Source organism: Nomascus leucogenys, chromosome 16 (assembly GCF_006542625.1).
Source record: "Nomascus leucogenys isolate Asia chromosome 16, Asia_NLE_v1, whole genome shotgun sequence".
Lineage (NCBI taxonomy): Eukaryota > Metazoa > Chordata > Mammalia > Primates > Hylobatidae > Nomascus > Nomascus leucogenys.
The window spans coordinates 92,883,836-92,901,084 of NC_044396.1; the positions used below are offsets into that span (position 1 = coordinate 92,883,836).

The 17,249-nt window shown below is 37.6% G+C and overlaps 1 protein-coding gene across 3 annotated transcripts in view; it reads right to left on the reverse strand.

Annotated features, from left to right (window-relative positions):
- Positions 1–17,249, reverse strand: part of PTK2 (protein tyrosine kinase 2) — a 289,297-nt gene that overhangs the window by 239,999 nt on the left and 32,049 nt on the right. For all 3 annotated transcript variants that reach the window (XM_030795169.1, XM_030795171.1, XM_030795163.1), the window contains exons 2-3: positions 16,678–16,904; positions 5,676–5,842 (exon numbers count right to left, since the gene is read on the reverse strand). In XM_030795169.1, the coding sequence (XP_030651029.1) occupies positions 5,676–5,842; positions 16,678–16,904 (394 nt within the window). The remainder of the gene's footprint in view (positions 1–5,675; positions 5,843–16,677; positions 16,905–17,249) is intronic.

Below are 17,249 nucleotides of genomic sequence, written 5' to 3' on the forward strand. Positions count from 1 at the left end.
TCTTGTACTTTGAAAATGTATCTTTTGCAGAATGTCCTAATCTTAGCACAGTAGAATTTGCCAGTCTTTCTTTTTATAGTGAACATTTTGGAGCTCTTAAGAAAATCTTCCTATCCCAGGGCCAGAGATACATTCAACTATACTTTCCACTAAACTTATTTTTTTACAGTTTTGCATGTGATGTTTCACTACTTGTACATCTCGTAGATTTGTGTATTGAGGTAGGATCCAATGTTGTTGTTGCTCTTCTTCCTACATGGATAGCCATTTATCAATCCAGCCCTTCCTTTCTCCCAGTGACATGTCATGACAAAGAGCTCTCTAAGGTCATCCTGCCTGAGACAGTTATGACTAAATATGTGTGCTGCATGCTAGCTTACCAAGCTGTTTGAAGAGTGAAGACCAAGTGAACAAGTCTATATTTCAGGTTTATTCAACAGTATGAATAGACTCTATAGCAGATAGCACAAAAGAACAAGCTATGTCCAAAAACGTCATGGAAATCAAAATTTATACCCAATTATATTGCTGAGTCCTAGCACTTTCATTTGACTATTGAGATCTTACTTCTCAGAATTAAAGCCAGAACTGCAGATGCCCTCACATACCCACCTATGAACTTAGATGTCTGCAGGTGACAGAAAAAAATTTGTCATGTTCAGCTTCTTGTATTTACATATCTAATACAGGAGTAGAGAAGAAACAGCTGAGTGTTTGGATTCAATTTCCAGTATACCACCCATTTAAGCCATATGATCTCCAGGAAAACTTATTAAGCCTTTCCAAAGTACGGCTTTCTCACAAGTAAAAGGGCAAAAAGAGAGTAGCTACATGATAAGACTATCATAATAGAAATTAATCTTGATGAACTACATCAAATGTCTGACACACAGTAAACAACATGTGTTAATATGGTAATACTGTTATTAACTTAAGCTAGTATTGTTTGGTTCCTAGCTGACAACAAGTTTCTAAACCATCACATTATTTTGCTTCTGGACTTCTTTTACACATGCATTATCAATATATTATTTATTCAGTTTTCATTCAAATATTATTGGGTGCCTATTGTATACCAGGCATGACTAGAACCAGGAATAGAGGAGTGAAGAAAACAAAGTCCCTGAGAAAGATAAACAACACATATATAATATCAGTCTTCAGAGGTCTGTAAAAAATTAACAGAGTATATGAGCTGATGAAAAATCACAAGGAGCTTCAGGTAGGCAGTGGGCTCTTTAGGTAGCCAGTAGGAGACCATAGGAAAGCAGTAACATTCAAGCACATTCCTGGAATGAGGAGGTCCAAGCCATGCCTGGAAAAGGCAGAACATACTCAGCAGAGTCACACCAAGTTCAAAGGCCCCAATAAGAAAGCCAGGGGGCTAGAGTTGAGAAAGTGAAAAGTTGTAAAAGATAAAGGAAAAAAGGAAGGTGAGACAAAGAAAGCATTAATTAAGATGAAGGGCTATATTATTCAACAATTAAAAAGTCTGGCAATAGAGAAGAAATCATCACATCAGATCCCAACTTGAGTATTTATGAAAAGAACTCTAAAATATATTAAAGAATTTAATGGAAGGAAAACTGAAATCAAAGGGACTGATGTCACCAGAGTGGAGGAAGAAGAGGAAGAGCAGAAGGAGATAAGGATTGTGAGGTCATCAGAAACTGCAGAGTTTGCTCTGAGTGTGATGAGAAGCTACTGGAAGTTTCTGAGCCCAAATGATTTACAAATATAATTGGATGGCTTACATTCTAAGAGAGACATCAGCAAATCCCATCAGCTCCCTCCTTAAAAATACAACCCTGTACAACTGTTTGTCACCACTTCTATTATTATTCCCCTACTGCACCATCTTTTAGGATTTTTGCCTGGGTTATTGCACTAATTTGTTTATCAGTTTCCCTGCCTCCATCCAATCAAATGTATGATTTAATGCCCAAGGCAGGTGTAGGGAGACTAGAAAGAGAAGAAAACAGGTTACTGGAGCACCCCAATATTTAAAGGCTAAATAGTTCAGAAAGGCTATGAATGGTCAATGAAGGAAAACCAAAGCAGTTTGGTATCCAGGAAGCTAAGTAAGGAATATTTATTAAATTCTTGGTGATAATTGCTTGTATTGTAATTGCCTTCTATATCCCTAATGATGCTTTAAAAGATGTTTAAAATCTTTTTCATATGATATTAACAGGCTATAATCCTTTTCCCCCTGGTTACTATTTGTCTGATATACTTTGTTCCCTTTCTGCTGTTTTATATGTGAGTTCTTCAAATTAAAAATCAGTTACTATTTTGTTTCATGGAGCCAATGCATATTTAGATCTACCCAATTTTTTCCATCTCGCATCCGAGACCCTCCCCTTCAGAGATGATTTTCGTTTTTCCTAAGGTGTTTTTGTCAGAAGTTCCTTTGGTGGTAAATCCTCTAAGGAAAATGTCTCTATCTCACCCTGTTCTTGAATGGCAACTTAACTGGGCAAACAAATACAGGTTGCCAGCTACTTTCCTCACCACTTTGAACATATTATCCCACTATTTTCTTGGCATCTACTATTGTTGTTGAAAAGTCTGAATTTTTCTCTGGGTGTCATCCTGTCTTGTTCTCTGGTACAACAATATTTTACTATTAATACAATCTGCCAAAGCATCAGTTTAGTTTTATTGACTCTGTTTGGGATTTTATGTTAATCCTGTATTTGAAGGCTCATGTCATTCACTGATTATAAAATATTCTCAACCATTATCTCTTGGGATTATCTCCTCTTCTCCATTCTTTTTTATTCTATTCGTCTTGAGTTTCTATCAGAAATGGGTTGACCTCATTCTTCATGTTACATAAACTTACATTCGCATTTTCCATCTTTTCATCTCTCCGTAGTATGTTCTGGAAAATTTTTTGTCTTGTTTACTAATTTTTCAGCTATGTCTAATCTGCTATTTTATCGATCCTATGATTTCTAGAACTTCTATTTGGACTATCCAAATTCTCTTGGTCATTTTTGATAGTCTCCTGTTCCTTACTGACACTTAAATTCCTCCCCTTTTAAATATACAGAACCATCAGTATTAACCCTCATAACTCTTGAAAATACTGCATCTACTATGCATGTAACTTTCACTAATCTTTTTTTTTTTTTTTTTTTTTTGAGACAGAGTCTTACTCTGTCACCCAGGCTGCAGTGCAATGGCATGATCTCAGCTCACTGCAACCTCCGCCTCCCAGGTTCAAGTGATTCTCCTGCCTCAGCCTCCAATGTAGCTGGGATTACAGGCACCAGCCACCACGCCCGGCTAATTTTTGTATTTTTGGTAGAGACAGGGTTTCACTCATGTTGGCCAGCCTGGTCTGGAACTCCTGAACTCAAGTGATTCGCCTGACTCAGCCTCTCAAAGTGCTGGGATTGCAGATGTGAGCCACCACACCCGGCCAACTTTCACTAATCTTAAAAGCCTAGCTACATTTTCAGAGTATTTAAGACAACATTATTCCCATATTGAGATAGGCAATCTAATTTTTAAAACCTGTACTATGAAGCCAGACAGCTAAATTTGAATCAAAGCTGTGTCACAAACTATGTAACTACAAGTTTATCAATTTTGTTTTCATGTGCAAAATAAGAACAACGATAGTCTCTAACTCATAGGGTTTGGGGACAGTTAAATGAAATGTGTATTTAAGTTATCTGGTGCAAGCAGCATACAGATGGCAGAGTCCCTGGCTCAGCCACTTGTGATGACAAGGCATCAATGTCATCATCATCATCATTAGTATTATTATGAGCAGAAGTATCCTGATCACCCTTTAATCTAGTAGAGTCAATCTATGAGAAATTCTACATAACCCCACCTAAATTTTTCTTCCTTTTGAGGATTCAAGACTCAGTCAGTAAAGTGGTGCCTATTCAATTTTACTTGAAACAAAGTAAATAAATTGGCTTAAAAGAACAACAACAATCTACTAAGAGATTTAGATTCAATGACCATTTTATAGAGCACTAAGGATTTCATTATAACAAAGTCTGTATCTGACATGTCCATATAAACCAAGATAATAGAATTGTGTTAAATAAAAGTACCTTGACACAGGAGGATCACCTGAATATGGGAGTTCAAGACCAGCCCAAGCAACACAGCAAGACGACCATCTCAAAAAACAAAACAAAACAAAACAAAAACCCTGCAGGTATTTTTATCTAACTTTTACATATCCTTTGTTTTGGAATGCTCACTTGCTTACCTGACTAAATAGTTGGAAGTCAAATCTTCTCTAGCCATTGATGTGAACCAACGAAACTATATTCTCAAGGAGTATTTTGTTAGCTCGGTACCAGCTAGCTAACAAATTTGAAAATACAGCTGTATTTCTTTGATGAACTCTGTAACTGGGGTAGGGGTTTATTCGACATAAGATTTATTCAGGCTGGGCATGGTGGCTCACACCTGTAATCCCAACACTTTAGGAGGCCAAGGTGGGCAGATTGTTTGAGCCCAGGAGTTTGAGATCTGTCTGGGCAACATGCTGAAACCCCATCTCTGCAAACAATACAAAAATTAGCTGGGCGTGGTGGTGTGTGCCTACAGTCCCAGCTACTCAAGAAGCTGAAGTGGGAGAATCGCTTGAGCCCAAGAGGCTGCAGTGAGCCATGTTCATGCCACTGTACTGCAGCCTGGGTGACAGGCGCGAGACTCTGTCCCAAAAACAGAAAAAAAAATTATTCACCTAAACATGTTTTTCTTTTAAAATGTCTACCCTAATCAATCTAGATCCTCAAAGTTACTGACCCTTTGAATGCACTCTTCAATCTACAATTATCTTTATTTCTGTAGCATTGCCTATAAAAATTAGAACCCTAGTGAAAGAAGCCCATTTTTACAGGTTATACCTCTCTCAAATGTATTTTAGATGTACAATTTCCTAGTAACGTCTTGAGTTGCTTAGTAGTAAAAAAAAAAAAAAAAAAAAGAAAGAAAATTTATTAGGGGAGAACCAGAAAAAGAACAATTATAGGGAATTCTTTTAATTTGCCCTGAAATAATTTTATTTTCCTTAACATTTCAACAGAAGTCACTAAGAGATCATGTCTTAATTTTAACGTTGCATGTGAATATCAAATATACACTCACTCTTTGTAGGTGCGCTCTAGATTACAGGGCATAATAAAACAAGCTATGTAGCCCATTAATAAGGTATTTAGGTTTGACAGCAACTCCTGCTACATAAAAGGATGACAAGGGATGAAAACGTAAAAAATATATATATATATATATTTATATACACACACACACGTATATATATATATATATATATATATATACACACACACATATATATACACACACACACACATATATATACACATATACATATATGATTTGAGTTTTATTGGGAGCAAAGGTTGAAACAAAGTAGCACTGATGAGAAATCAGCTAGCAAAAGACCATCACAGAAAACTGAAATCAGATGGCTCGAAGTATAATTAATAATATCCAAAAGCTAGACTAGAGGTCTAGAAGAAATCACTGGTTAATAATTACTAACCAATTTTATTTATACCAGAGTTGTAATGACAAGCAGTGTGAAAATTAAACATATACATTTGTTATCTTGTGCATGTTTTTAAAGAGCAAAAGAAATCAAGTGTGCATCACACCAAAGCAGGTTTGTATCTTACTTCCACTCCTCTGGTGGGTGGGCAAGCTCATACTTCTCCCTCACACTGGAGACGCCCATATCCACGTGAAGCCAGTGAACCTCCTCTGACCGCAGGTGACTGAGGCGGAATCCATAGCAGGCCACATGCTTTACTTTGTGACTGTCCACTATCTTCTGAATGATGCCCTAAAACATACCCCCCACAAGAATGACTGTTATAAACTGAAAAAAAAAAACTATATGCTAAAAAGTAATGCAATGTTCATTTCTTTTAGTCAATTATCAGAAATCTTTGGTATGAGAATATCAAGTTAAATACATTACTTAGGAATCTTTGTTTCTGAAATAGTATTTTCAAGAACAAGGAGAAGTTTTAGAAAAGAAAACATAAAGAGATTCTCTCCTCTTTATTAAAAAGGCATGTAAACTTAAAAATACACTTCTGCAATTCCACTGTCATCACCCCCCAAACCTGTCAAAGCACACCAGCTATCTTTCAGTTACTACTTTCTAAGGTCCAGACCCAAGGAGGGGTTATACTTTCTAAAACAGGGAGATCATACTGTTCAAGACCAGGCTGCAACATTCATAATCATTTTTTTAAAAAAACATACATTCAGGAACATACAATTAAGGCTATGTTTCTGGTGACACTGGAAATACATGAAAAGTTCTTTGAATTCGGGCCTAATCAGTTTATTACTTGCTCTTTAAAAATTATTATGAAGCAATCTAAAATACTCCCCAAACCTAATGCCTCCAACATGTGTTCCCTTGAGTTCAGAGGAGAAGGTCACCTTTGAATGAGGTCAGCAGGGAATGTTCCCTAGAGATGGTGAAATATCTCCTGGAGCAATGGACAGGTTAAATGTTAGAACTGACTCTTGCCCTGTACCTACCTAGGTATGAGGGCCATGAGAGAATATGTTGTTAAGTGGGCGGCATGTATGGAAGACTCATTTGGGAACATGACAGAACCATCTGCTGTCCTTTACATGAGGGTATGCAAATCACAACCAACTGTGACCTCAAATCTTTTAGGTGATAAGACAAGTTTTTTTTTTAAATGATGCTGATATTAAAATGAAAAATGTCTATGAAAGAAAATAATCACTGGTTTTTAAAATTAGCAATTAATTGAAGCTATAATAAAACTTGTAAGACATACATAAAAGTTCCTGCACTCATCAAGTATTGCTTTATTACAGTACAATGCTGCTGATCATGATAAAGGATATTATCCCCAGCCTTCTCAATAAGCAAAGACAAATCGTAACATGTACCATATACAAAAACTGTCCAAAACCCAGTATATGCACAATGAGGATGTGTACTGCTGTGCTGTGCTCCCGACAATGGTACCTGGCATGTGGCAGACCTCCCAGGACACTGAGTGAATGAAGTGGTAGAGTCAATCTCTCTTTCAGACAACTCGATCCCAGGTACAAAGTTGTTTACCATGCACAGGAAGTGGCAGAGAGAGGGACAAAGGAAAGGAGTAAACATGGTATCAAGAGAGAAAGCATCAACAGAGGACCAGGCTAGAAGAGTCAAAGACAGGTTCATAAAGATGATGAATTCTCATCAGGACAGGAAGGATGTTTGCAGCCTACAGACTCCTATGTGGAACTGACAGAGGCATAAAATGTCCTTCCTGGCTTTTTGATCCAAGGCCCAGAATTCCTGACAGGGCCACTGTAAATGATAGTACCCTACCTACACAAGGATGTCCAGCTGAGGGCGAAAAGAGTCCATGTTCTAGTCTTTAAACCTTGTGCTCTGGGGTGGGAAACTTGCCTAAAGGAAGGAGCACCTTTTAACAGTTCTCTCAGAAGTGACTTCTGCAGCTTCTTGCCAACACACAAATCCCTGAACTATAAAGGATGGAAGCTAGCACCGTGAAATTCCCACAAAAGCTCCTGGTTCCCTGTCCAGCTCTGCCAGATCAACACCCAGTACACACCAACACCAGTTATCCTTGGTAAAGCACAGGTCAGTAAGGCTCCCTGCTCCACAGCTCACTGCTACTACCAATTCAAGAGGCAGCTCTCTCTTGTTAGAGCTGTGATCAATGTCTACAGTGGTCTCTAGCCATCTGCCTCAGGTCACTTGGTCTACTAACCTTCCATAACCTGATGTTGAATATAAGGCAGTGAGGAACACAAATCATTTCTTATAATTGTCACCATTCACATCCTAAGAAAAAGCCCAGCTTCTCTGGTTGCCTTCTGTAGTGACCCCATGAAAAAGTCACTTCATCTCCTCTGAACTCACAGCACACATATAGGAGACCTGCAGCAAACCAGTCTCAAAGAGGCTTAGCCCAGAACTGTGGGATCTGTTAGGGAAAGGCAGGTTTCTGTCTTGGAGTTTTATGGGAGAGAGAGAATCTTACTCCATTCACTTGATCATGCTGCCTGAAGAGACTCAGAGTGACTTCAAAGTGTGGATCTGAGTGACACAGCCTTTGCATACAGTAGTACCTCATAAGTAAACCAGCTTTCAGCTTTCACTCTCCATGAAATAGTGAAAAGCAATAAACACACAGATATGACCTTGTTTCATTTTTTGCTTTCTCATTATGTATCCATATCGTACTTGGTCCTACTGCTCATTCTCTAGCACCCTTATAAATTTCTCTGGATTGTGGCAAACATTACAAATATACAAAGTGCTTAAATATGTGGTGCTAAATGCATATACTCAGTAACTTAAGTAATTTTGAGAACTAAATATCTGGTCTGGACAACTCAACAAATAATTCTATTTAGTGAGGAATGTAAACTCAACCAACCCTACAGTGCTGCCATATGGAAGTGCCCCATTTTCATATCACACACACACACATTTAGAATAAAAATGACTGTCTCTAAAAAGATAATAGGACATGGGTTTTTAATATGCCACTAAAGGTACCAGAATTAAACTTAAATTTTTCATCGTGGCTTTGAAGACATATCTATCTGGTCCTATGAAATACAAAACAATAGCTGGCTACTCTGAAACCTGTCTCTCATATCCCAAGTGTCAGAAATACACAACTTTTCTGAGTAAATTCTCATAATAGACATTCATGGTAAAAGAATTCTTTTCAAGGTTAAAATAAAAGAAGCCAGTGTTCACATCATGCCTGTATCTTATCAGGAACATAACATTAAATGTGCAAGGTCATTTTACTACTGATGAATAAAGATTTCCTTGTTCTGAGGGAGAAAGGAAGGTGTAAATAAAAATACTGCTATGAACATCCTTCTAGCTGTCATCAAAGGTATTTATGACCACTGCATAGAAACAGACAAAATTTCCTTTAACCGAAACATTTTGATAAGTACAACCAAACTTCCTGCCCATCAACAAAACTATACCGATTATACTTGATGCATAATGTTACAGAGTATCATTTATCTCACATTAATAATGAATAAAATTAATCTTATGATGATCAATTTGATGACCAAAAAAACTTCCACAGGTATTTTACTGTTGTTATGATGGTTTAATTTCCCTGATTACTCACTAGTGAGATGAGGCCATACTTTTGTTCATTTCTGAAAGTTTTTATTATTTTGCTTGGTTCCATTTAGCCACTTACCTTTTAGATAGTACTTTCAAACAAATGACCTTCACCACTGTTCGAAATAGGTCATGTGACTCTTTCCTCCATGTTCATTATTTCATGAACTGTTCATTCATTTATTCATGAACATCTGAAGTGCCCACTACATGCATGATGCTAGTGACACAATAACGGTTAAGATGCATTCCTGACCCTCAGAAGTCTTAAGAGTCTCACAGGAGAAAGACATAACAATGAATATGTGCAAATGAGTATTAAGTGGTTTGTGGGGAGGAGGGGACAAAAAGGGATATTTTACATTTTTAGCTATAGTCTCACACTTAATTTTCAGATTCATTACTAGAAGAGACACCTGAAGCAACATACATTGTTGACACTGTTCATCTCCTTACTGCTTCCTAAGAATTACCAAATATAATCATCATTACTGATTCTTCTATAGTATAGTGTTTCTTTTTCTCACTGTGTTTCTCTTTCAGATACTCTTCAGCTTTAGAAAACCAAGGGATTCCTACCATTCTTCTTGGAGGCTTTCATCACGGGGTTATCAAAAAGAAAGATCCAGAAATTCAAATCCTGTTCTCCAACACCTAGTACATTTCCTCCTCTTGGTCCAGTAGTAAACTAGGAGTCCTAAAAGTCTTCCAAGACAAAGAACGCACTTTTTTATCTTGGTGGTCCACAGTCACTGTACTACCTCCGTAATAAATCACCACAAACTTGCGGGCTTAAAACACAACAAGTGCATTATCTTTTAGTTTTGTAGATCACAAGTATGAAATGGGTCTCACTGGCCTAAAATAAAGACATCAGCAGGGATGTGCTGTTTTCTGGAGGCTCTTAGCTTGTCTTTTCCAGCTTCTACAGGGCACCTGCACTCCTTGGCTCATGGTCTTCTTCTTCCATCAATGTTGCATCTGATCCTTCTTTCATATTCACCTCCCACTGACCACAGTAAGGAAAGGCCTGCTGCAGTGAAGGACTCATGATTTCCCTACCTTAAGGTCTGTAGCCTTCATCACGCCTACAAAGTCCCTCTGGCCACGTAAGGGGACATCTGCACAGGTTCTGGGGATTAGGATGTAGGCATCTTTAGGAGCCAACATTCCACCTATGGGAAATCACTACCTCAATCACTCTGTCTCAGGATTTTGAATTCAAAATTTTTTCTTCCTCGTGCTCTGTTAGCTTAGATTCTCCTCAACATGGCTTTCATACTTTTTCTTAAAGCTTTCCTTTCTAGCTTTCTTCCTAGATGATACTTTCTATCCTGTAAAGGAAGAGTTTAATTTTCTAAGACCTCCGTAGTCCTTTCTAGAATCAAAACTATTCGAATCCGTAACAATCAATGTTCAATTGATGTTATTAATAATCAATTGTTTTTAAATGTTTTTAAACATATATTCACCTGCTCCTCTATCAGAGAGAACAGCTTACACTTCTAACACACATAAAGTGTCCAGTGATGACACCTAACAATAAACACTGAAGACCGTTGGACTGCTCTGAAAAGTCCTCCAGGCACCTACCTATGGCCGAACTCAGGGAAAACTGCCTGAAGAATTCCCTCCCCCTACAGATACCAGTTGTTTATAGCATAGTTTGTTCTTGCAGAATCCAAAATCACTGTACATTTTCGCATTCCCATCAGAAGGATGATTTTAAATTGAACACAATGTTACTTCCCATTACTAGTCTTCCCACTACCAGCTTGGTAACAGTAATTAGTATTAATCCAACCCAACACACCTATATTTTAACAAACTACATGAACTGATTTTTTTTTCCATTTACTATTACAGATTCAGATTTACCAACCATTCCCTACTGACTCATGACTAGTACTGAAACCTGAGGATATGCTATATATTTAGAAAAGTTCGATGTACCAGTCAGGAAAATTTTAAGGGGTTTTGAACGTGATAAGAATACTGTCCGAGAACTCAATTGTGGTGTAATCTTAAGCAGCATCATACAGTATTTGCCCAGTACTTGCCTGGTGTATGGGCATGAAATTATTTGTTCTAGTCCTTGTAATGTCTTTTTAAAAAATAAGCTAGGTACGAAGATTTGATAGAGATATCAGTAAAGCAGGGTATGGCTTTGAATAGGTATAATCTTTGGCTATCAAATCAATATCTTTGTGATTATTTGTCAACTAAGGCTTTCTACTTCTGTGGCCAATGTTCCTAACATATTTCTCTCAGAAGTATTCTATTTCACCTTGGATGCCATATAGTCATTCAACAAAAGTACCTATACCTACTGAGCACTTGCTGTTTGCCTGCTAGACACTGTTGAAGACGGTGGCAATAATACCATGAAGTACAAAGATCCCTGATGTCACAGAACTTAAGAAGTTGGGGAAGAAAACAGCTAATAAATGAGCAAACAAATCAAGTACAAGACAATGTCAATAATAATGATCTGAAGAAAATAAAATAGTGACAGAAAAACAGAAATGGTGAGGCATAAGGGAGCATTCTTAGACAGGGATGCCCCGGGAGTAAGGGCAGGGTGAGAACAAGCAAGGAGCCACATCCTGTAGGTCCCTGTAGGCCACAAAAGGAATCTGGCTTTTAGTCTGGAAGAAATGGGGAGCTCTTGGGGGGGTTTCAGCAAATCACTGATTCGGTGATTGGTATGTTAGAGAAACAGGAAGCAGAAAGAAAAAGTGAGTGACTAGGACAGAAGGTGACAGGGTATGATGGGACAGGATGGGGGAGATGGGTGAGACTCTCGAAGGACGTGCATGTTGACTAAATGAAACTGGGTTCTGAGTGGAGGAGTGAAGTGCTCTGGCTTTCGTCTCTCCAGGATCATTCTGGCTGCTGGGTTATCAACAGACTAAGGAGAGCAAGTAGGGAAATAAGATGTCAGTTAGGACACCATGCCATAATGTATGGAAGAGACATTTTAAGGCAGCTACTGAAGAAGAGCTCAAAGAAAGGGGTAGCAGTGGAGGCGATATGAAATGGGTAGGTTCCGGATATACTTTTGAAGATGATGTGACAGGATTAGCTAATGTATTCAATATGGCTTGAGAGCAAAAGAGGAATAAAAGACAATTGCAAATGGATCAAAGTGGATAAAAGATGAGGTAATCCTTTGACTGGAGCACTGGATGGTTATTTTGTAGCAAGAAGTGTAAAGACAGAGAAGTGAGGCACAAATGCTGGGGAAAGGGAAGATATAGAAATGTGTGGACTTGATTTCAAGTACTGCAGGTTGAAGAAAGTGGAGGAGGCATGAAATGGTTGTCTAGGAGAGAACAAGATGGGGGGATACAGCATGACAGCTGGGTAGCAAGCACTAAGGTTGCAAATCTAGAATGTGACCAATCACAGGATGGCAACAGGTGGAGAACAGGCAGAAAGTTGGATTAAATCATGGTGGTAGATGCAAGAGACTACGGGGACATTAAGAGAGGTACAAGACAGCATACAAGGCAGCAAGTATGACAGTGGACCAGTCTCTTGCATCCTGCTACGGTATTTTCTCATGGGCTCAACTTTTTTCCATGCTGCATTATATCATCTAATTTTTTTTCAAAGAGAGCCCATGCTATTAGCTTTCTATGTCACTACTTCTCTGCAGATACCTTCATTTCACATTATCTTGATTAATAATTTATCTGATACAGACTTCTAAAGTACACATTATTTTCCCTGAGCCCTTTGAAGATACTGTTCCAATGTCTTCTTGCATCCAGTATTGCTGATGAAAAGTCTGGTGTAAATGTCATTCTTTCTCCTAAATAGGGGATTTCTCTGGTAGAATTTGGAATTTTATGTCATTATTTTTCTGAATTATCACTGCCATGTTTCTAGATGACTGGTCTTATTCAACACTGTACAGTCTGGGTTTCTCTTGGCTGTTCTAGATTGAATCCACACTTACCTCTAGAGCTGCCTAAAGCACGGTACTGATACTTGGCAAAAGCTATGGCCAAGATAAGTGATGTTTGTGATCATGGGATCCTGAGCTGTTTGGGGGGCAGAACATTCCAGCTTGTCAGTGTGATTTTGTAGTAATAACTGGACTGACAAGGTGTACCTGATTTTGGCAGTGCCTGGGGACGTCCACAGGTGGAGGCTGGCTATGTAGATGGAGAGTGCTTGTGTGACCCTCTCACAGATCCCCACCACTTCCTCATACTGAGGTGCTTCACACATAAGCCAGTAATGGTTTCACATCTACAGAAAAATCATGTCCAAGGCCAAGAAGCCTGTACCCAAGATCTCCAGATCACTTCAATGAGTATCAGTTTACTACTGTTGCTGTAATGGATTTTGCCTATAAACCGTGAAATCTTGAGAATCTTTTCAACAACCAAACATTAATTAACATACAATTGGCACACATAATTGTCAAAGCACTAATACTTATTAACTGAAGCATGAGAAAGGCTCTATAATGAAATGTTACAAAAATCCAGATATTCTTGGTGAAAACAAATCTTTAAACTCCTCAAAAGGTTTTGTTTTTCCTGATCCAAGCAGTCTTTCTGAGAATTTGCTTTCTATAGAGCACAACTGTCCAGCAGAAATATAATGCAAGCCACATAAGTAATTTTAAAATTTCTAGTAGTCACAGTAAAAAAAAAAAAAAAAAAAGAAACAGGCAAATTCAATTTCAGTAATATAGTTTAGTTAACCTACTATATCAAAAGTATTATCATTTAACATGTAATCATAACACATTGATATATTTTATTCTGTTTTCTTACTCTTTGAAATGTGGTATATATATTTTTATACTATAGCACATGTCAATTCAGACTAGCCACATTCAAGTGCTCAACAACTGCACATGGCTACGATAATGGGCAACATAGCTATAATGAGTTTAAGACTGAATCGAATTATTCAGTACCTGAATAAGCCGTATCATTTCAGAAAATAGTTGTGTGGCATCCCCTTTGACGCTATTCAATGGTCAGTTTCTTTCTGACAAGTAATTAAACTTAGATTCTTTACTAATCTAATCCTTAAATCTAAATCCTACAATCCTGTTCTAAGGTCATCAGGTCCCACTTCCTGTTCTAAGGTCATCAGGCCTTCAAATGCTGTCGTGTTTCTTCCATTTTTCTCTTACCTGACAATACTCTGTATCCATAATGTTCCTTTGTCTGATACCTCTTATGTTGTTCAGTCCCTTTGTTCAGATGTGCAAATCCGCTCATTAATTTACAATTATCATATTGCATTTTCAAATGTTATAGCATTAAAGCATTCAATGGAAGTGGGTTACGAATAATATCCAATCTTCCATTACAGTGACTCAGTATCATGAGAACCTCATGTTATCCCAGGAAAGGGCTACAGTGAATTCAATGCCAATTGTGATTTTTCTGCCTTAAGCTGAAAATCACTGACTGATAATTTGCCAATTACTGTGAAATAAAACACCTTGTTTGTGGCCACATAGATTTGATCAGATTGATCTTCGCAAGTTTGATAAATGAGTTCTGATAACTTATACATTTGTATCTGATGTAAATTTTTCTTCACAATATGGATGTATGACTAGGAAGTTTTTAACACTGGCTAAAGGCTGACATGCCTGCAGTGACACTGGCTCTATGGTAGTAATCCCCTTACATGCAGAAAGTTTGATACTAAAACCATAGCACATCTGTTACAGTCTTTCCTAGGTGAGTTTTCTGAGGTAAGTCTTGAACATTTTTGCAAAATGTCTTGTCAAATTCATAATCTTTGAAAGGTTTCCCTCCTGTATGAATGCTCTGAAGTTCATTAGGGCTGATACAATGGTTTTATTGAAGAGTTTCCTCATTCACTGTATCTGAAATCTACGAAGACTAGAACATACACTAAAAGCCTTACATAAGGTTACGTCTACAAGGTTTCTTTCCAGTATGAATTATCTGATAAACTTTATGGAAGGACGCTCATTGCAGGCCTCTCTACCAAATGACAGTGTTTTATAAAGCTAAAAGTAAAACACAGAAATAGAAAAAAACAGAAACGCAAAAAAGCTAACCAGCTTCATAAAGAGTTTGTAAAAAAGAGGCTATCATATTTTTAATAATTAATCCATTTGAATAGTTTGCTAATATTAAAATTTAGAGGTAACAAAAATTATGTAAAATTTATATACAAGACTTTAGCCTTAAATTTTTTTTTTTTTTTTTAGACAGTCTCACTTTGTTGCCCAGGCTGGAGTGCAGTGGCACGATCTCAGCTCACTGCAACCTCTGCCTCCTGGGTTCAAGTGTTTCTCCTGTCTCAGCCTCCTGAGTAGCTGGGACTATAGGCATGTGCCACCATGCCTGGCTAATTTTTGTATTTTTTGTAGAGATGGAGTTTCGCCATGTTGGCCAGGCTGGTCTCGAACTCCTGACCTCAAGTGACCTGCCCATCTTGGCCTCCCAAAGTGCTGGGATTACAGTCATGGACCACCATGCCCAACCTGTTAGCCTTAAATCTAAATTCTACGAATCCCTTTGCTTTGGTTAAAAATAATAAGGGCATGTAAGTTAGAGAGTAGCAAATTAATTAATTTAGTTATTGTAAAAAAAAAAAAAAAGAAAGAAAAGAAAAAAGACGTATCTAAACTTCCTTGTCACTGGAAACTTCTCCTTAAAGATGAATATAGACTAGGTGGAGAGGGTAAGAAAGAGGAGGTATTTAACACTTCATCAAAGCAAATACTGAATATTTAAATACTGAACTCAGCTTTCTGAAATCACAGTGCTACCTTTTCATTCCCCACTTTCAGAAAGATGTAGTTACCTTTGCCTAGAGTGCTCTTCTCCCACAATTCTGTAACACTATCTTTACTCACCTTCCCAGACCCAAAGGAAATCCTTTCCAGTACTAACTTCTACGTTTAAAAGGTATTATTTCTCCAAGCTTCCACAACAACCTCCTGTGAGGCATTTCTGCACTGTACCATAATCATATTCATGATGTCTCTCCCTCTACAGGCTCTAAGCTGTAAGATCAAAGACTTCACAGGGACCTTTTACATTTTCAGAACCTAGCACAGTGTCTGACACACAGCATATGTTCAAGAGTTTTAAAGGAAATTATCCTATCTGAAGTCATGCAAATACCTTCGAAATTACACTTTCTAGAAAAGTAGTTTATTTCATGAGTGTTAGAGGCTATTTTAATTGCATTGTTTCCTAGTACTCATCCAAGAGTTTTAAAAAAAAAAACCTAGGAGTGAAAAATAAGTCAATGGCATTTTATGACTAAAATATGATTCGGTCATTATTTTTCTAAGAAACTTTACAACAATTAGAATGCTGGTCAGTCACATATTAACTAATAAATCTTATAATTAAAAACAACATTTCTGTAATATGAAAAGTCTCTGATAAGTTAAATAAAAATTATTACACTATCTTTTTTCATACATGCCATTACATTTTAACCTAAATAAACATTAAAGACGTCTCATGGAAAAACATACTTACCCTGACATCAGTAGCATCTCCATGCCTGATAATACTGGCCCAGGTGGTTGGCTCACTATTGCTTTCAAAATAATGAAAGACCTTTAATACTCGCTCCATCGCACCAGGAGAACGTTCCATACCAGTACCCAGGTGAGTCTTAGTACTCGAATTTGGCGTGTGATTCAAGTTGGGGTCAAGGTAAGCAGCTGCCATTATTTTGCTAGATGCTAGGTATCTGTCATATTCTGTTAAGAGAATAAAATAATTTTTTGTGTATAATACTTGAAATCTACCAATTACAATGTGATATGTTATTTATATCAAATGTCCTATACTCTCTCTTGATATGTTATATGCAGAAGGAGCCTGAGGAGAACAGAGACCTAACCCACTAAAAAAATTGCTGTCTCTCCCCATACCCAGAGTAGGACCTGATTTACAGAATAAATATTTGTTGAACAAATTATTAAAAAGCCAGGACTCCAATTTCAGCTGTGTCAAAAAGTATCTACAATGTAACATCCCCACCCCCACCCCTTTTTTTATCATAGCCTTTAAATCTGTTAGAAAATCTCATAGCAAAGCCAAAT